The 22,018-nt window shown below is 24.0% G+C and overlaps 5 protein-coding genes across 5 annotated transcripts; 4 read left to right on the top strand and 1 right to left on the bottom strand.

The window, feature by feature from the left end:
- Nucleotides 1–4,139: 4,139 nt before the first annotated feature.
- Nucleotides 4,140–4,925, top strand: OCT59_002113 (uncharacterized protein; the record flags this gene model as incomplete). The annotated part of the gene is made up of 7 exons (XM_066144281.1): nucleotides 4,140–4,191; nucleotides 4,269–4,310; nucleotides 4,373–4,438; nucleotides 4,503–4,550; nucleotides 4,630–4,695; nucleotides 4,762–4,830; nucleotides 4,918–4,925. 7 exons carry the CDS (start codon nucleotides 4,140–4,142, stop codon nucleotides 4,923–4,925), a joined length of 351 nt encoding a protein of 116 aa, XP_065995459.1.
- A 1,263-nt stretch (nucleotides 4,926–6,188) lies between these two features.
- OCT59_002112 (uncharacterized protein) lies at nucleotides 6,189–7,710 on the top strand (the record flags this gene model as incomplete). The annotated part of the gene is made up of 3 exons (XM_066144280.1): nucleotides 6,189–6,439; nucleotides 6,519–6,867; nucleotides 7,054–7,710. The coding sequence occupies 3 exons, from the start codon at nucleotides 6,189–6,191 to the stop codon at nucleotides 7,708–7,710; spliced, it is 1,257 nt and encodes a 418-aa protein (XP_065995458.1).
- Nucleotides 7,711–10,283: 2,573 nt separating this feature from the next.
- Nucleotides 10,284–10,624, bottom strand: OCT59_002111 (uncharacterized protein; the record flags this gene model as incomplete). Its single annotated transcript, XM_066144279.1, has 2 exons — nucleotides 10,284–10,477; nucleotides 10,552–10,624. The coding sequence occupies 2 exons, from the start codon at nucleotides 10,622–10,624 to the stop codon at nucleotides 10,284–10,286; spliced, it is 267 nt and encodes an 88-aa protein (XP_065995457.1).
- A 1,905-nt stretch (nucleotides 10,625–12,529) lies between these two features.
- Nucleotides 12,530–14,039, top strand: OCT59_002110 (uncharacterized protein; the record flags this gene model as incomplete). The annotated part of the gene is made up of 3 exons (XM_066144278.1): nucleotides 12,530–12,780; nucleotides 12,860–13,148; nucleotides 13,395–14,039. 3 exons carry the CDS (start codon nucleotides 12,530–12,532, stop codon nucleotides 14,037–14,039), a joined length of 1,185 nt encoding a protein of 394 aa, XP_065995456.1.
- A 3,194-nt stretch (nucleotides 14,040–17,233) lies between these two features.
- OCT59_002109 (uncharacterized protein) lies at nucleotides 17,234–18,724 on the top strand (the record flags this gene model as incomplete). The annotated part of the gene is made up of 2 exons (XM_066144277.1): nucleotides 17,234–18,377; nucleotides 18,510–18,724. The coding sequence occupies 2 exons, from the start codon at nucleotides 17,234–17,236 to the stop codon at nucleotides 18,722–18,724; spliced, it is 1,359 nt and encodes a 452-aa protein (XP_065995455.1).
- Between the last annotated feature and the right edge of the window lie 3,294 nt (nucleotides 18,725–22,018).

The following is a 22,018-nucleotide window of genomic DNA, read 5'->3' as shown; positions in this document are numbered from 1 at the left end:
TAAATGAAACATCTTTACAATTAAAAGTTAAAGATGTATGGTATGCAGTTTCTGTATTTCATGCTTATACTCATGAAGCTTCTTGTCATGTATTTATCATCCAAGAAAAGAGAAGGATTTTGTCTTACTGATGGTAAATGGTTAGAAAGACTTTGGTCATATTTGGAAAGATACAAAAACTACTACTTCAAGTCACCATAAATTTATACTTTCATTAGTATTAGATCATTTTGCAGAAACCAGAATTCAAAAAATTGGTAATTATTTATAATTTGTATGTATTTTTATATATTAATAACTTTATTATAATTGATTTTTAAGTCAAACATTAATTAAACACTATCAGCATGCTTTAGAATTAAAAGAATTTCATAAAAAGATTTAAAAAAATTAGAATTGCAAAATTATTTTTTAGGTACTATTAAATCATCTTGGAAAATAATTAAAGATGATTTAATTAATCCAAAATATCAACCATTACCTACTGTTTCTTCTGATATTATTTTTGAAAAAATAATATTAAAAGAAAAAATTGAGTAAGTTAATTAAATTTTTTTTATTTTATTTTTATAAATATTCTAAATAATTATTTATAATAAATATTATATATTTTAGGAATGAAATTAAAAAATATAATAATCATAAAATAAGAAAAACATTAATTTGGGCAGTATTAAAATATGCTTAAACAACTTAATAAACTTGTAAATTTTATTGAATCTTATGAATCTCAATAAGATGATTCAATACAATTAATTCCTAATAATCCTGAATATGAAAAAATGAATCAACATTATTATGAACTTGATTTGCGTATTTAAAAAGGAAAAATATTTGAACTTGCTTTATGTAGAAAATTAGAAATTGAAAGAATATATATAAAAAATAGGTATTTTATTATTTTATTCAATAATAAATTTTTTTTTAAAAAAAAATTATTAAACGAAATTTTTTTATTTTTTTTTTATTTTACTTTTTTTCGGTTTTTTAAACCGAAATTTTATTATTTTTTTTTATTATTTTTTTATATTCTTATCGGTTTCTTATACCGAAATTTTTTTTATTTTTTATTTTATTTACTCTTTTTCGGTTCTTTCTTTCGGCTACCTGATAAAAAATATCCGAATTATCCGATCGCTATAATTATCATCGGGTTAAAATCGTTTAACCAATTCTGGTCAGAATGGTCTGATGCTCAAACCTCAAAGCGGTTTAATTACAACTAAAAATCTTAGCAACTGCTGATATAGAACTTTACATTAGTGATAGTTTATTGTACATCATGTAATTGCAAGTGTCAAAAAAAAAATAAAATAAAAATAAAAATCTCCAAATAATAATAATAATAATGTACCGAAGAACAAATTGATACGATTTATGTAACAAAAAAAAAAAAAAATATTTATGACATGTAACGGTTTGTTTCAAACCACTTTATAGTGCTATTAAATCAAACTATAAACATATTTTTTATTAAAAAAAAATATTTATTTTCCTTTTAATATTTGTTTCTTCCGTTATAATTATAATATTTAAATAGACATCATATAAAATTTGTTGAAATTTATTAAGCTAATTATGATGTAATCAATCAAGGAACCTTATTATAAGGGCTTTTTTTATGCCGCAGATCCCAATTACGAAAATAATTCAATAAAATTCCTTTATAAGGATATGCTTAATGAAACATTATTTAAACATTATCATTTTCCTAAAATTATTTTATTAATTTTTTTTTTTATTTATTTTTAAGTTAAAATCATTATTGTACGAGTTTTAACGGCAAAAAGTGGTAAGACTTGATGATAGATCAGCATAAAAAAAAATGGGCTAAAGCAATCATGAAACATTACACGGAATTACACAGCATGTCATTTATCCTTTTAGTTATTTATAATTAACTAAATACAGAATTGTGTACAATACAAATCATTTGATTTGTTACACTTTTACACTTTCAACTTATAAAATTTTTACACATAACTAAACTGCGTAGTTTATAAACGAACAATAAAATTTATAAAAAGTTGTTTGTAATTATTTATTGTTATAATATTTTCTCTAATTTTTATCCAAATATTCATGTACATAATCAATTTATCTTAATTAACGTAAAAGAGAATTTAATTATCTAGATAACGCTTCAGTTTAACCTTTTCTGGAAAAAAAAAAAAAATTTACATTCAAGAAATTAAACCAAATTTATGTTTTATATTACTTTGTTGTTAAATTGCTTGTTTAATTTGATCTAATTATTTATCAAGTTCATATATTATGTTAATCTATATATAAACAGTATTTAGAATTATTTAATATGTTATTTCATATTATAATAAAATCTTATGAAAATTATTACTTGATCATGTAAATACAGTAGTATCCTCATACTGGAAACGAACATTATAATTATTACAATGAGATTTCTTAATTTATTAAATCTAATAAACCTTATTCAAATGAAATACTATTATGTAAATCAGTACCACAGGCTCGGGTAGTACATTTTTTGATTTACAGTATGTAACGTTCATTAGGTTATACAACTAACTTGATAAGTCAAGTGTTATGACGTTATGACACCAACTTCGTTCTGAATTTTTTTTTTCTTTTTTCAAATTTATTACTTTAATAAAATTTAAGCATGTCTGATATTCGTGTAGAATTAGTTTATGTTGCAATTCACAGAGTAATTGCTTTAATAGATTTTAATATTTACAATAATATACATAAACAATATGAATTTAAAAAACAAACAATTCTTGTTGATGAATCACTTACAGAAAATGAAAAATCCGAAGCAATAAAAATACTAACTAGGTGGTATGATGAAGATAAAATTAGGATTAATGAAGGAACAAAAAGAATTTGTGAAATTTGTAACAAAGAATGTTTAGCTACATTGTTTTGTGAGCATTGTGTTCGGAATTATTTAAAAGCGAATTTTTCAAATTGGACATCTGGAAATGATGATATTGATAATTTAATAAAAGAATGTCAGGTGAAAGCAATTTGTCCAAATAAAATACCAGAATGGATTCCATATAATGAATTTCGAAATATTGAATATCTAACAGAGGGCGGATGTTCTGAAATTTATACAGCAGAATGGATTAATGGAAGTTATGATGAATGGGATTCTGAAGAACAACAATTCAAAAGATTTAGAGAGCAGTATGTAGTACTTAAAAGATCAGAAAATGTTGAAAATGCAAATCAAAGCTGGTTTGAAGAGGTTTGTAATCCAGATATTTTAATAAGGTAATAAATAAACTTTGTACTTTAAAATTTTAATACATTTATTTTATTTTAGGCTAAGTCCCATTTAAATATAAGCAATAAATGGGGAGAAATTGTCCAATGTTATGGATTAACAAAAGATCCATCAAATGGAAGTTATATGCTCGTAATGGATAAAAAGGATATAGATTTAAGAAAATATTTACAACAAAATCATCATCAACTTACATGGAAAGAAAGAATTCAAATTGCTGCTAATATAATTTTGTCACTTGGCAGAATTCATGATGAAAATGCAATTCATAGGGATTTGCATTCTGGAAATATATTATTTACGAGTTACTTTAGTATTAGTGATCTTGGATTTTGTGGACCTGCAGATAAACCATTAAAAAGTATATATGGAAATCTTCCTTATGTAGCACCTGAGGTTATTATTGGAAAAGAACAGACTTTTAAATCTGATATTTATAGTATTGCAATGATTATGTGGGAAATTTCTTCTGGTCAACCACCATTTATTAATTATGAACATAATTATGATCTTGCTATGAATATTGTTAATGGTATAAGACCAAAAATTGTATCAGGAACTCCTTTAGAATATAAAAATTTGATAATGCAATGCTGGGATGCTGATCCATCAAAAAGACCTGATATTAATACACTTCGCAAAAAAATAAATGATCTCAATTACTTTTATCAGAGTAAATCAAATGAATCATTAATTCGATCACAAGAAAATAATAGTTTAGAAATAAATAGTAATATCGATAGTCTAAAAAATTATACGAATAGTACAAGTAAAGTTTATCATTTTGAAAATCTTCCCGAACCAAGGAATGCAACAGAAGGTAATATACTAGTTATTTACTTTCCTAGTTAATTGTTTAAAGAGAATAATGTGTGTATTAATGACATTATTTTTCATTAAAATAACAGAAGAACTAGAAGGTAATAATAAACAAGTTATTTTTAAATTTTCTTATTTTATAAATAATAAAGATAATTAATTATTTTTGATCTTATAGCATTCCATAGTAAATCTTATAACTTTTACATTCCTGATAACAGTAAGTATTATTAGATTAATATTAAATCATGTGCGTTAACTAATTAAATTCATGTTTTCTAGTTGATGATTTTGATAAATTAAATAATCAGAAGAATAGAACGTCAAGAATAAGTAGTATATTTAAAGGTAATTAGACTAATATATATTTTTATTATTTTAAATAAATAATAAATTTTATTAAATTATTTAGTTAATAGTAAAAAGTTATTTAAAATATTTAAAAAGAATTCAAAAAATGGCAAGTAAAAGTAATAATTAATATGTTAATTTAACTACTTAATATTAAACATAACTAATTTCATTAAATCTTTTACTAGATGTTCAAAATAGTAATTATTATAGAGAAGAAATAATGCAACAACAAAGAAAGAATATTGATATTGGTATGTAGAATAATTATTTGTAATCGCAATTTTTTTTTTTTAATTCTAATTTTTATTTTAATATAGATGAGGATGAAGTACACAATAATCCTAATCTTCATTCAGAAGAACAAGATGAATTGGAAATTCCTGATAGTAAGGATTTATTTTATATCAATGCTGAAATATTATTCGACTTTTAAATAGTTATTAACTAAATTTTTTTTTAAATAATGTATTTAGATATTTAGATACAGATGTATTTTAAAGACACTCTTACAACTGAATTTTTCTTATTATAAATTATTTAAACCTAAGACTAGAGTAATAAGATATGACATCTTTTAAGATTCTTAGTTTGTAATTTAAATAATTTATTGTATTTATTTATATTTTAACATATAATAAAATAAGTATATCCAAATTATATTTTAGTTTTGATTTTAATTATTACGAAATTTTACCAAACTTTTTAATCAACATCAATGAGCGAATTATATAAATATAACCTAATTTTTTTTTTTTGATAATGATAAGTCAAATAAAAAAATAAAAAATAAATCAATCATTAATAATATTTATCAAAGTTTTTATGAGCTTTACTTATTTATAATACATGACATTTATGACATTTTTTGTTAAAGAAACCATTACATGATTCAATTTAAATCTAATAACTGTGAATAAATTCTTTTAACAACTAGGGATGCATTGAACTGAAGAGAAATCACTACCATCATCACCGCTTGTAATACCAAATTAAATCAGTCTAAAATTATACAAAAAGAAAAAATTGTGGTAAAGTAAGTACGATGCTATTTAATAATAACATGCTCAATTATTTATAATCATTTAATATAATAAGAATTCTCAAATAGCAAAAGCTTTTTAAAAATGTTAATGTTACATTTATTTTCATTTACTTTTAATATAGTAACTGTAAATTTTTTTTTAAAAAATTCTTTTCAATCCTCAAAAAAAAAACTGATTTTAGAGACTGTAATTGGTCAGCATAAAATATACTTTATACTTTGTGTATTATTTTATTGAAGTTCGAAAAATCCTAACGAATATAGTTAAAATTTATCGTCACATTAATATTATGGACCAGTTCTTCATTTAATTGCAAAATAAAAAAAAATAAAACGTATTTTATTACTTTATTACTTCTGAAAATGATTCTATCCAATAAACCTGATGTTTATTAGTTTCGCGTTATTCGCCAACATTAGTATTTAATTAAATGAAAAAATTAAAAAATATATATATTTGATTATGATTCAAATAAATAAAATGGTAAATGAATCAATAAATAACTTTTCAAAAAATATGGGTTTTGACGAAACAATCGAAACATATACTGTTTACATGTTGGATTCGATCTGCCTAATATATTTGTAATACTTGTACGTAATATTTGTGACACAAATGTTAACCTGCAAATTTAAAGCTGATCGTACGGTTAAAAAATTTTTTTTTTTTTTTCTTTTCAAATTGAATTGTACCTAAAAAAAATGTCTATTCAATTTTTTTCAAAATTAAGTCAAAGCTATATTGAAATTTTGGAGGATAATGAATATTATGATGTTACTATTGAAGTTGGTGAGGATCCAAATGTAAAAATATTTCGTGCACATATAATTATTCTATGTCACCGTTCTCCATTTTTACGAAGAATTTTAAATTCAAACAAAAAGAACAATGATGTTTTAGCTCATATTAAATTATCAAATATCTCACCAGAAATCTTTCAAATTATTTTAAGGTAAATTAATACATGTCATAATAAGTTTAAAATGTCAAAAGTTTTAATATTTAAATTAATCTTATATTTTATAATATAGGTATCTTTATGGTGGAATTCTTTCATTAAATGGACAAGATACTTTAGATATTTTTAAAATCTTAATTGCCGCTGATGAGCTTCTTCTTCATGAATTAGTTGATTATTTACAAAAACATTTAATTGAGAACTATACCGGGTGGATAGAACAACATTTTGAACTAACATACCGAAAAAGTTTTCAATCTAATAATTTATTAGAACTTCAACAATTATGTGCAGATTTAATGGCTAAAACTCCTGAAAAAATATTTAAATCACTTGATTTTACTTCGTTACCCGAAAAATCGATAATATCACTTATTAAAAGAGATGATTTACAAATGAAAGAAATTGAAATATGGGAACATGTATTAAAATGGGGACTTGCACAAAATCAAACTCTCATTTCAGATCCAGAAACTTGGACAGATGATAACTTTAAAATGATGGAAAATACTTTACAAGTTTTTTTACCTTTAATTAGATTTTTTAGTTTATCATCTAAAGAATTTTTATACAAAGTGAGTCCATATAAAAAAATATTAAACCATCAGCTCTACAAAGATTTATTAAATTCTCATATGGATCCTGATATTGAACCAAATAACAACATTCCACTTCCCAGAAACTTAAAAATAAGTAACGTTATTGAATCAAATATCGTTAATTTAAATATAATTTCGACTATTTCAAGATGGATTGATAAAATTGATTGTAATAATAAATTTTCACTTCTGAGAGAATTATATTTACAATACAAATTTAAATTATTATTAAGAGGTAGTCGAGATGGATTTACTCCTAGAAAATTTCATGAATTGTGTGATAATAAATCTAATACTGTTACATTTATTAAAGTTAAAGGAACTGATGAGATTCTAGGTGGATATAATCCTTTAGTATGGAATTCTTCTAGTGGTTGGGGTCAATCTTTAGATAGTTTTATATTTTCTTTTAAGAATAGAGATGAGATTAAAGATTTAATATTAAGCTATATAAGCAATATGAATCGTGCAATAAATTATTATAAAACTCATGGTCCTTCATTTGGTTATGATGATCTTAAAATATCATATAATGGTTGGTCTAATGATGTGGATCCATTTAATTATAAAAAATGTAAACAAACAGATTACGAGAAAAGGATAAGAGATACCGAAGAGTTTTTTGATATAGAAGATTACGAGGTATTTCAAATCATGAAAAAATAAGAAAATGAAATATTATGTATTAAATATTACTGTTATTTGATTTACGTAATAAACTTTTGATCTTTCATTTCTTGCTTATACAATAATAATTTTTATCTTAAAAAATAATAAAAGTCATACAAAAAAGTGTTTTGCTATTGTCCTTGAAACATCTTACTACTGAGAGTAACTACTCTAGTCTTAATGTTTAAGATGTTTAAGATAATTCAAAAAAAAAAGTAAAGAGAATGAACTTTAAAATATAGTAAAAAGATTTGGTAATATAGTTATTTTTAAAATCAAATAATATTTATCATTTAATAAATCCTTCATTGTCTACTATTGAAGATTATAAATTGTTACTTATTTCATTTTCATATATATAAAAAAAATTTATTATTATAAGCATATATTTCATATTTTGAAATTAGTAGTTTGCAATTATTAAAAATTGTAAATTGTAGTAAAAACTCATATAAACAAACACCGTTTAATTATAAACTACATAAGTTCATTAGTTAGCTATCAGAGTTTAATTGAAGCATATATTAAAATGTGCTAAATACACTTGAATACTTTTAATTATCACACCGGTATTATGTATATACCGATTGGATTTTTTTATAAATTACTCCACCGGTATAAAAAAAGAAGTATAAAAAAGTATAAAATCAATCAGTGTATACGTCATACACAATGAGATATACAGTTCTCGAAAAAAGTAATCAGAATTACAAAAAATGCAAACCAGTGCTTCAAAATTTCCAAATTTGTTGATAAATGTGTAAATATTACGTGTATAAAATTTCAGCTCTTTATCTTGTTTCCTTGTCTCAATCTATTTTTTTTTTAATTCGAAAAAAAAACCGTTAAAAATTTAAGCAAAGATTCGTTGGACTATTATCTTAATATTAGTTGAAAGAACTAAAATTCAAAATTAGATTTAAAACATAATAATTATAAAGTATTATAATAAAAATCTACTTAATACTAGATTTAATTTATTTGAAAAGAATGTCAAACTAAATAAGCTTAATGCTTTTAAAATTGGTTTTTTTAAATGATTTTTGAATCAACTTTAATTACAATTTACCGAAAAACTAACTAATTAAATGACAAAACAATTATTAATAAATTAATAAAAGCTTATAATATTTTTTTTAGTTATTTTTTCAAATTAAAAGATCGATTGTGAGACATAGAAATAAGATAAAAGGCTAATATTTTGTATGTACAATCTTTGCACACTTAGCAACAAATCCGCAAAATTTGAAGTAGCTTGGCTCGAGACGGACGATTTTTGGATTTAAATATAGAATTTGCGAAATGATCAGCTGATGATCACATGCTTTTTGCTTAGTTTCAGAGTTTGAGAGCGGCTCGGCTCAATATGCGAGCTGGCTCGAGCTGGCTCGGCTCGTACGGAGCACTAACTGAAATTAAATGATTAAATTTAAATAATAGTCAATGTTTATTTCCGTATTAAAATTTATGTCATAAATTTTAAAATAATAACATATTAATTTACAGCAACAAGCTATAGTACAATACATACCAAGATGTAAGAAGTAGCAACATTAGAAAAAGAAAGAAATTTAACTAAAAGAGATTTAAAGAAAAGGAAAGATTTTGAAAGGGAGTAGAAGAAATGGAAGATAAAAAAAGTAGAAAAGCGGGAAAAACAAAAGAAAATAATAATAATATAGAAAAATAAATAAAAAAATTAAATTAGTAACAAAAGATAAAATGATACATGAAGTTACTGAAGGAAATTCTATAGGAAATAATTGAATTATATTTTAAATTAGATTATATAATTATTTTAGATATTGTAGTATAGTATAAACTTAGATAGAGAATATTATAATGTATTTTATTTTATTTTCTAGGTGTTAAATAATTATGTAATCAAATTTTAAAATTGTTCTTAATTAATAAACGCGTTACTATTTTTTTTTTTTTTAAAAAAAAAAAAATACAGTAGATAAATTCCTTTCTGAAATTTTAAAAAATCTTTTTTGAAAAAAAATTTATAAATTTAAGTTATTATATATTTTCAATATTTATATAATTCTAGAACGAGCCTTTTATTTTATATTTTACAAATTTACAATGCAAAATAAGATGGATTTATCCATATTTTATAACTCAACTTTTCATGACAAAAACACCATAATTCTTCTACCACTTTTCTATGATCTTTCATTTTCGCCAAAGAATTAAAATTATTATTATAAACTCCTCGTAATAGCTCCCATATTCTACTTAAACTATTGACTACTGATATAAAATTCGAATAAAATCCATATTGATCGTTCTTAAAATTTTAACTTCTTCTAATTTTTTTTCTTTTAATAGTTCCTCTTCATATTTGTATACAGATTCTTCACAGCTTTCAAAGTTATTTTATTACATTCTCATAACCATACGTGCTCCCAATCCTCTATCTCCTTCTTACATCTTGATTCCATTAACTTCTAGGACGCTATATGTTGGCAATTCCTTGATGAGATTTTTGATTTTATATGTCCTATCTTTTGAATCTTCGTAACTAAATTGCCAAAATGAAAATTTGTTGCGATTGCTTACGAATTTTAAGGTCCTATACCAATCAAACTCGCATTTAAAGTTAAATAAAAAAGATCTTCCAGCTTTCCACTGTTTAAAATCTCATTCTTCCAAACTGCTTCCGTACACTTCTTTCTCCATCCTCCATAATTACCAGCAATTAAAATTCTTTTCCAATACAAATTGAACTCATTTACCACTAAAGCTTCTTCTATAAATTCTAAAAGAAATATTTGTACATTTTTTTTTGATTAATTAAAAAAATCTAATAAAAAAATAAAATGTTACCCATACTTATTATGTATTCCTTTCTTCTAGCTTCTTTTTGAATTATCAAATCTCTCCTAATTTCTTTTCGTACAATCATCTAAAAATTTCATTTCTTTTACGTCCAAATTCGTTATTCGATTGACATAAAATATCTTCAATAAATAAAACTTCTATGTAATATCACTGCCATTACATATTAGTAATAAACCAACTATCAAGCTTCTCAAAAGAACTTCATATTCGTTACATTTTTGATCTCAAATTTGGCAGTAAATCTTATTTCCTTTCTCTCTTCATTTCCTTCATCTCTTATTATCCAAGTTACTAAATAATCAAAAATTCTTCGTCCATTCCCTAGGTTACCTATTATCTTACTCTTAATTTTTAAACAATCTAAAACTAACCAAAAAACTTTACGTCTTATCCCAAAATCTTCCCTTTCATATATACTATTTTTTAAAATTTCTATAAAATCATTCTCTGCCTTTATTAAATTATCGATCATCTCTATTCTAAAATTAAATTCTCTATCTCTTTTATCTTCTTCTGAATAATTTTTAACCCATTTATTTTTATCAATAATATTACGCAAAGTTTCATATGGTTTTATATTAAATCCTTCTAATCTTCTTTTAATCACTCTAATATTATCTTTTTCTAAATATATTAAACATTTACCTTTTCTTTACCTTTTTTACCAACATTTCGCTCACAACCTTCACATTTAATCAAAAAAGGAGAATTATCCATATCAATTACGTCTTTCCTCGGAACTAAATGTAAACCCAATCTCTTATAATTTTTACTTTGAGATTTCTTTTTATCTTCACCAAAAATTGGTATTCCTTGCTCATCGTTCCAAGTTACTAAACTTTTTTTCGTCACTTTCTCATTTTCATCAAATAATTTCATATGAATTTTTCTCTTATCAAAATTTTTGATTAAATATTTTTCTTTTAATTTTCTCGTTCCCTCTTCCGTAATTTCTTTTTCTATTATCTCAAATCATTTTGGAATTTTACCATTAAAACCTATCTCATTTTCTACACAAAAATGTTCCCATTTCATCAATCTTTCTTGATCAGCTTCTAAAATTTGTTCTAAAAATAAAATTCCCTTCGCTCTCCTTGATGCGGCACTTCTTAATATTTCCCTTTCTGGTAATAAATCTATTCATTGCATATACTTATATCTTCTAATTTTAATAAATTAATTGCATCTCTAATCCAACAATTCTTGCCTTTAAAAGGTTTGCTATCTATATCTCCTATACATTTTGCCGTTCATATTCTCTTTTGCTCTTGTATCATTTTCAATACAGATTATTAACTGGCTGATAAAGAAATTCCCATCCCATACCACATCCCTGTAAAAAATGTTGATCCCGACTGATCCGTGGTTATCTTTCCATGTCTTTTCCGTGAATGTATCATTTCATGGGAATTTTTTGTAGCCTTAAATAAATGGAAATTTTCATCTCTCTAACACGGATATTCGTGAATGTATCATTTTCACGGAATTTTTACGAAAGCCACGGAGAAATAATGGAAATATTCGGATAAAAATTTTTTATAGGGCATAGTTAATGATAATTGCAAATAATAGTAAATATGCCATGATGTCATTTGATTGAAACACTTTAACGAATGGGAGCTAATGTTATCATCACATGCTGGTTAGTGGAAGTCTTCATTTGATTGTAAAATAAAATGGTTTTATTGCTTTATTCCTTCCGAAACCGATTCCATTAACTTGATATTTATCAGTTTTACTCTATTCGCCAGTTTAATTAAATGAAAAAAATTAAATAAAATGATAAGTGAATCAAACTTTTTTTCTTTATTAAAAAAAAAAAATGATTTTGACAAAACATATAAGGATCTGATCTGCCAGTGATCTAATATGATATGTAATATTTGTGACACAAATGCTTAATGCAAATTTAAGCCGATCAATACGGCTGAAATTTTTTTTTTTTTTCAAAGTTGAATTTTACCTAAAAATGTCTATTCAATTTTTTTCAAAACTAAGTCAAAACTATATTGAAATTTTGGAGGATAATGAATATTATGATGTTACTATTGAAGTTGGTGAGGATCCAAATGTAAAAATATTTCGTGCACATATGATCATTTTATGTCATCGTTCTTCATTTTTACGGAGAACTATAACTTCAAACAAAAAGAATAATGATGTTTTAGCTCATATTAAATTATCAAATATCTCACCAAAAACCTTTCAAATTATTTTAAGGTAAATTAATACATGTCATAATAAGTTTAAAATGTCAAAAGTTTTAATATTTAAATTAATCTTATATTTTATAATATAGGTATCTTTATGGTGGAATTCTTTCATTAAATGGACAAGATACTTTAGATATTTTTAAAATCTTAATTGCCGCTGATGAGCTTCTTCTTCATGAATTAGTTGATTATTTACAAAAACATTTAATTGAGAACTATACCGGGTGGATAGAACAACATTTTGAACTAACATACCGAAAAAGTTTTCAATCTAATAATTTATTAGAACTTCAACAATTATGTACAGATTTAATGGCTAAAACTCCTGAAAAAATATTTAAATCACTTGATTTTACTTCGTTACCTGAAAAATCGGTAATATCACTTATTAAAAGAGATGATTTACAAATGAAAGAAATTGAAATATGGGAACATGTATTAAAATGGGGACTTGCACAAAATCAAACTCTCATTTCAGATCCAGAAACTTGGACAGATGATAACTTTAAAATGATGGAAAATACTTTACAAAATTTTTTACCTTTAATTAGATTTTTTAGTTTATCATCTAAAGAATTTTTACACAAAGTGAGTCCATATAAAAAATTTTTAAACCATCAGCTTTATAAAGATTTATTAAATTCTTATATGGATCCTGATATTGAACCAAACAATAACATTCCACTTCCCAGAAAGTTAAAGATAAATAACGTTGTTGAATCAAATATCGTTAATTTAAATATAATTTCGACTATTTCAAGATGGATTGATAAAGTTGATTATAATAATAAATTCTCACATCTGAGAGAATTATATTTACCATACAAATTTGAATTATTATTAAGAGGTAGTCGAAATGGATTTACTCCTAAAAACTTTCATGAATTGTGTGATAATAAATCTAATACTGTTACATTTATTAAAGTTAAAGGAACTGATGAAATTCTAGGTGGATATAATCCTTTAGTATGGAATTCTTCTAGTGATTTGGGTCAATCTTTAGATAGTTTTATATTTTCTTTTAAGAATAAAGATTTAATATTAAGCTATGTAAGCAATATGAATCGTGCAATAAATTATTGTAACGCTTTTGGTCCTTCATTTGGTGTGAATGATCTTATAATATCACATAGTAGTATACTTAATGATAAGAGTCCATTTAATTATAATAGATGTAAACAAAAGAATTATGAGAAGAGGATAAGAGATACTGAAGATAAATTTGATATAGAAGATTACGAGGTATTTCAAATCATGAAAGAATAAGAATATATTTCAAATGAGTGTCATTTATTTTATGTTTAATTTATTTAAATTACACGATAAAATTTTTATCTTAAAATTAATAAAGTCATAAAAAAGGGGTTTTTTGCCATTGTATACGAAACATATTACTACTCTAGTCTTAGTGTTTAAGATAATTGAAAATAAAAAAAGTAAGGAGAATGAACTTTAAATATAGTAAAAGGATTTGGTAATATAGCTGTTTTTTAAAATCAAATAATATTTATCATTTAATAAATCCTTCAATCCTCGGGTAATTAATGAAGATTATAGATTGTTACATATTTCATCTCCATATAAAAAAAAAATTTATTATTATAGGAATATATTTTATATTTTGAAATTAGTTCTTCGGAATTCGCAATTATTAAAAATCGTAGTAAAAACTCGCATAAACAAACACCGTTTAATTATAGATTACATAAGTTCATCGGAGTTTAATTGAATCATATATTAAAATGTGCTAAATACACTTGAATATATACTTTTAAACAGTAGATTAAATCAGAACAAATATTTGTATCTTAATGAATATGCCATCTTTCTCGAATTTAATAAAATAAAGTAAGAACGTTAGTTTTATATTAATTAATGAACATAATTAAAATAAAATATTGAGAATTTTCTTTTGCGAAAAAAAAAGATATTAATTTTTTGAGATAAATTTTTTTACGAAAAGAGAAAGGGTAATTTCAAAATGGAAAGTGATTTCCTTTTCTAGTAAGGATGGTTAGTATACTAACACAAGGTTACTCACAATTGTGGTGTAATGGCGTAAAATTCTTGAATATCTAGAGGAAGATAAAATATTTTACATTCATGTTTGTTAGTTAATCGTATTTGGTGTTAGTTCTATTAGAATTTTAGAATTTTAATACAAGATGCGGAGATTGAGAATTTTTAACCACATAAAAAACGTACAATATCATGATGAATGTCCAATAAATGTCAAGTAAATGTTCGGAACGGGTCGATTGTCCGAACGAAAAAACCGAGCAATGTTTTAACAATATTTTTTATAGGGAATTCATTTAATTCATTAGAAGGAAAGTGTTTAGTTACAAACGAAATTATCAAAATGTTTACAAATCAAATTTCTTTGAAAAATTGATCTATCATTGTAATACATTTTTCTTTATTAACTTTCCTTTCACTTATTTCCCTGGGACGAGATCTTTAATAAGAATTATATTGCAGTTCAAATCTTCCTTCTAATTTTTTTTTATTTATTATCACAAACTTGTCACAATCTACAATCAATTTCTAAAGATTTTCGAGGAAATTTCAAAGGGTTAAGCGAATTAATCTCTTTACAGAATAATTTAAAAAATTTAACTTTGAGATCTTTTTATGCGAGTTGGATCAATATTACATCTGATTTAACAAAACACTCTAAAACAATAACTAAATCACATCTTTTTACTAATTATAGCGAAGTATCTTTTCTCTCCTTTTCTCAAAAGAAAAAAACATTGCTGATTTTTTAAAAAAAAGAATTTTATCGCAGAATCTCGAAATTTTTTTTCAATATAAATTTTACGTTTACTTTTGTATGTCGACAATAACGCAAACGTCACTATACTTGCCACCCATTTAAATGGGCTGGGACTCCCATCTTTATCATTCATACTCAAATTTACAAAAATTATATATTCATTTGTAACCCTTACAGAAAGTAAAGCTTCTGTTTGAAATTCATAGCAAGATTCGAATATTTGAAAGTTTTTAAAATGTAGATTCGAATATGATTCGACTCTCACCTGATATTCGAATCTAAAACGGATATTCGAATCTCAAATGGATATTCGAATCTCATGTGATTTTGAATTTATTAATATTTACATTTTTTTTATAGTAACTTCGTATTTCGCAAAAAATTTTATTAAAAATTATATTACAAAATATCAAGCAAATTTATATTTCTCTTTAAAAAAAATTGGTTTTTCTACTTTATATTTGAATCACATGGCATATTCGAATCTATGTAACACATTCGAATCTATATAGCATATTTGAATCTACTGGCATATTCGAATCTACGTGACACATTCGAATCTACTGGCATATTTGCAAACGAATATTCGAATATTCTAATTTCAAACGGAAGCCCTACTTTGAAGATTTCTAAATATTTACAGTATATTAATTATCTTTATTACAAACTTTAAAATTTTCTTTTCAATGTCCAAAACCTGAGTACATTATTAAATTTTTAAAAAATCTCTATATGTATATATGTAATATTGCTTTAAGTTTAACAATTGCTAATTTTTGTTCTCGATAGTGACCATTCCGTTTTTACAGACTGGCAACGAATTCGTATACAAGAAAATCCTAACGAAATACCAACTGGATGTATGCCTCGAACGTGAGTTGCAATTAAAATAAAAATATTAAATAGTGCTTTCTCCAAATCTTAAAATCTTTTTTTGTAAACTTTAAAGATGATGAATTAAATATGTTAAAAACTATACTTATTAGTTGTCATTTCTTAGAAATTATTCAAATTTTATATGGAGAAAGTTACTTAGATAAGGAAGTATTAGAAACTATTGTGAATTATTCAAATAATTTTTGCGAATTAAAAAATACATTATATTTCAATACTAGACATGCCTTCGAATGGAAAAACAGATCATCAAAAAAATACTTTATTTTTTAGTTAAATATTGTGCTTTATTATAATTATAATGATTTAGGATATAAAATTATGAAAATAATTAAAAAAAATATGAACGTTTAGAGATATAGATAAAGAAGAAGAATTAGATGAATATCATTATTATTAGCTTTTATATATATTAATTGTTTCTATTAAGAAATAAGAAAACTAGGATTAGAGCTTAACATTATAACATAACGTTTACTGCTTTGTCATAATAAAGTATTATTCTATTTTTTAATAAAAAAAAAAGAACCCTCCAATGAAATGAAATAAAAGTTTCATATTTTAATCTGATATGAAAATCTAAAAATTTAATTCCAATGATCCAAATTACTGATAATGTGTCATTTGGGTCATTTCTGACAAATGACCTAGTCATTTTAACAATTATATATAATTATTTAATCACATTGACATCAGTATTAGTTATGATTACATATATAATTACAGATATTTATTTCAATTTTACATAAATTGAGTTTAATTACCAAATTTTTTTTTTTTAAAAAAAATGGCTTATCAACTTGTAGATGATTGCTTAAATGAAATTTTTGAATATTTAAAGAAAGATAAAAATACTTTACATTCATGCTTGTTAGTTAATCATCATTGGTGTAATGTTTCTGTTAGAATTTTGTGGAGAGATATTTGGAGCTACAAAGTTATTGATCATAATAGAGTGGAATCATCAATTCTTAGTACATTATTTGCTTGTCTTCCTAGTAAATCAAAAAAAATCTTACAAAATAATAAAATTTTCATTTCACCACCTACTTCAAAATCACCACTATTCAATTATCCTGAATTTTGTAAAGTTCTTTCAATTAATAAAATTCATAAAATAGTTTTAAATGACTTTAAACCACCTAATAATAACATTAAACATAAACTATCTAATAATAAACAACCATTAAAGTATAGTAGAAAACAAATAGTCATAAATGAAATAATCAAAATGATTTCAAATCAAACTTTGAAAAAATTGATCCATAATAATAATAAATATAAACCTAATATTAATTTCAATTATTTTTCTGGATTAATAAATCTTTCAGAATTAAATTGCAATACAAACCTTCCTCCTGATTTTTTTTATAAGCTTTCCCAAATATGTCACAACTTACAATCAATTTCTATAAAATTTTATAATCATGATGTTTCAAATGAGTTAAAAGAATTAATCATTATGCAGAATAATCTAAAAAGTTTAACCTTGATAGCTTTTAATAATTCATCTTGGGAAAATCTTTTACCTACTTTAACAAAATACTCTAATACAATAACAAAATTACACCTTTTTAATGATGATGATTATGATTACTATTTACCATTATTATCATTTGTCAAATCATTCTCAAATTTACAAGAAATTATATTTTCATTATTGAATTTTATAGATTTTGAACAATTGCAAAATACTAAATTTCCCAAATTAAAAGTTTTGAAATTTCCTGATCAACATCCAGATTCTGAATATATGATAAAATTTTTGGAAAATAATGGAAAAAATCTTAAAAAGTTTTATTCATGTCAAAATGGAGATACTTTTAATTTATCTATTTCTAAGTTTTGTCCAAATCTTAAAAGTCTTTTTATAAGTCCTGAAAGAATTAGTATATTAAAAACTATACTCGAAAATTGTCAATATTTAGAAAGTATTTAAATTAAATGTGGACCATATTTAACTAAAAAGGAAATATTAGAAACCATTGTAAATTATTCACCGAATAATTTTTGTGAATTAAAAATATGCAATTTCGTGCTTTTTGATTATATATATCCAAAAGATTTAGAATCATTTCTCATGAACTGGAAAAGTAGAGTATCAAAAAAATTACTTTCTTTAATAATTATTAAAAGTGAGAATTATTATAATAATGATTTTGAAGATGATAATGAAAATATAAAATTAATTAAAAAGTATGAAAGTTTAGGTGTTATTAAATTTGAGATTAAAGATTATAAAGATATAGAAAAAGAAGAAGTAGATTATTATAATTAAGCTTTTATGCATTTTATTTGCTATAAATTTGAGAATAAATATTAATTTAGGATTAGTAAGATTAAAATAATAAAGTAAAGTATTGTCTAAAAAATGATCGAATGAGTTTTTAGTTGAAAACCTCTAATGAAAAAAAGATTCTTTGGTATATAAAAAATCTGATTCTTAAAGCATAATGCAAAAAAGTTAGTTATTCTAAATATTTAATTATAAGATATGAAACAAAAATTTTTTAATATTTTAATATTGTCAACTTATGAATTTTAATACATTTTAGAATAAAATAAAGAAAATCTTTTGTTAAAATCTCTCAGTATAGAATCAGTATTTTCCTTTATTAAAATGCCAAGTCTAAGCAAATTAATAAATTCATAGAACTAGTTAACAATGTATGCATTTAATTAGATAATTATTATCATTTATTTATTTACTTTATTCACAAATTTACAAGAAACCAAATTTTTATTCAAACCTTGGACATTATTAAAAATTAGATAATGTTTAAGTTAAAAGTATTCTTTTAAATTGTTGCATAACTTTTACAGTGAATTAAAGTAACATAATTTACATTCATATACTTTGCAATCTGGGATTTGTAATAATATGATTATAGTATATATTAAATAACAGTAGATAATTTTTATACATGATCATAAAATCTCTTTTTAATTTCTTTAAAATTTCTAATAAGATGTATGTGCTTTTAAAATAATAAATAGTCAATTTTACAATGTAATACCATTGAAGTATCATCAAAATTGGATTGTAGTAATAATGATGGTATTTCTTCTGGGCTAGAACATTTGGTATCTATATATAGCTAACGCTGCATAAATGCATAACATTGAAAAACTGGTTGGATTCTTTAATCTAATTTAAAAAGTACGTGGTTTATCTTTAGGTCTTTGAAGGCAGTGTTAATTGTATGTTAAAAGAATCCTATATTGCAATTTATCATCAACTAAATACCCAAAAATTTGTCATATAATGTCAACAACAGAAGTATCTTTACCAGAGCTTAGAAGTGCTATTTCACTGTTCTTTCTTTTCAAATATTCTTCATAACTTTCATCATCACTCAAATATAAAATTCAGTGAGTTTTTGCAGCTTGCAGCAACTCAGCATCATAATGGATAACTCTCTTGTCTAATAATAACTTTCCAATTCACTTATAAATAAAACCAGGATCTCTAATAACACAATCCTTCTTTGATATCTGCTTGAAATCTCTATCAGCTGTTCTGAAGTTGTGATAATATGTAGATTGTTTAATATGTTGTTCTTTAATATTACTCCTCCACTTTGATATAACTTTTATTATATTTTTTTAGATATACTATTATTTAATGCTGTCATCAAATTCTTAATACTTGATTTGGTGGTTATGTGCTCTTCTTTAAATAGTTTGGTAATAAATAGATATTTTTCTGTGTGAGAAAGAAATTGTTAGCAGTGCATCTTCCAACAGATCTTTACAATAACAAGTTAAGACACCTGAAAAGAGAGTTTGGAGTGGATATCAAGTGTGTTAAATTCAGGTAATTCTTCTAAGTAACCTGCCAATAGTGGATCAACTTAATATTTAACCAATACTTTCTGAAAGTTACCCTTCCTTTACAAAATAAAAAAAATGCAATCAAAAGAAATTGTATACAAATTTTCCTTTATTTAGTGGTGTTAACAGCTTTATTAAAATATTCCACTTTGATACCGAGATCTCCAACCCTTTGGTTATTTGAACCTACTTGATTGAAGTTATATGGAATTGAAACCTCATCTAGTACTTTTGTTCTGATAATGCTGCTGAAATCACCTGCTGATCAAATGTGTGGCACACCATCTGACTTTATTTATATACTGCATCAGGCTAGTGTTGATGTTCAACATAAACTAATGTTTTGATGTCAGTTCCTAAAGAAAGTACATAGCTATTTTCTCCTTTAGAATTAACAAATCTTTACCAACAACAAAGATAGGGCACCTGGATAGATAGATTGGAGTGGATACCAAACATTTTGGATCTCTTAAGTAACCTCCAGTAACTTTGGTAAACTGTTCAGCTTTGTATCCAACCAACACAAATCTCAAGAGCCAACATAGGAGTTATCCTTTCTTTGCAAAATATAAAAAACACACCCTCTTTCAAAGACTCTTATTCTTTTCAACCAATAACTTTTCTGCCTCTAAAAATCAACTAGTACTCAAGATTATCAAGAGTTTAAAGAGGTCAATTCAACATTTTCATCATTTCATTTCTTTAGAAACCTTTGATATAGCAGTTGGAGTAATTCTCCAAATAAGAGGTGAGTGGTGAGTACTAAGAGAAAAAGCATTAGATACTATAAAGACTGAAAATCTTTTATCATGTTAAATGACATTTGCAATATTTCCCAGGATGGACAGAATATTGTTTGTAAGTACTCATGGCTGATGTTAACTATTTTTTCAGTATTAGTTGCCCCTTCGTTTTTTTGGACCTAGTAAGTTTATTGCACCAAAACTCTTTAATGTGAGAAATCTGTGAGAAATCTTTGCAACAAAAAATAAGAGTTTCTATAAAATATTATTATTTGTTAAGTTTAATTATAAAAATTAACCAATACAACATGTCAAAAATATTAAATTGTTTAAGCTTGAGCTTTTGTAACTCTAACTGCTAAATAGAACGTAAAACTTCATCATGTTAGGGTGTTGCAAGAAGCTGCCTCATTTTAATAGTCCATGAAAAATTAGAAGCACATGACGATCAGATACACAAAGGGCATTAAGGATCGGTTGTATATAAGGACTAATAGAATTATAAATATTGAATATTTTGTACGTATGCATGATATAAATTCTATTTAAAGCGTAACGTATAAGCGAAAATGTTGACTGTTACAGGCCTCGTATAAGTCTTGTAACCTATCCATAAAGGGTCATAAAGGGTCCTTGTTGTACGTTTGATTGTTTTCTAAATTAAATTTTCCAGTTTGTTGATTTTAATTCATTGCTATATCTGATATAATGAAAAAAATTTTTTTTATAAGAATATGTTCTTCATATTTACTTCTATTTCTTAATCACAATTATTATTAAATCAAAACTTATAATTACTATACTATACAAGCGATATAAGCAAATTACAAATATAAGAAAAATACAGATATATAACTTTCTTAATGTGAGTTTACGAATTGAAATTCAAAATTGGCAAAATTGGTATAGAGTAATGAAGTTGTTTTTATTGCAAGTTCATTAATCCCTATAAGAAATATGTATACGGAAAGGATACGTTTTGTATACATTTTATG

The sequence above is a fragment of the Rhizophagus irregularis genome, chromosome 10 (assembly GCF_026210795.1).
Source record: "Rhizophagus irregularis chromosome 10, complete sequence".
Classification (NCBI taxonomy): domain Eukaryota; kingdom Fungi; phylum Glomeromycota; class Glomeromycetes; order Glomerales; family Glomeraceae; genus Rhizophagus; species Rhizophagus irregularis.
The sequence above is the reverse complement of the archived record's forward strand: the minus strand, read 5'-3'. Positions and strand labels throughout refer to the sequence as shown.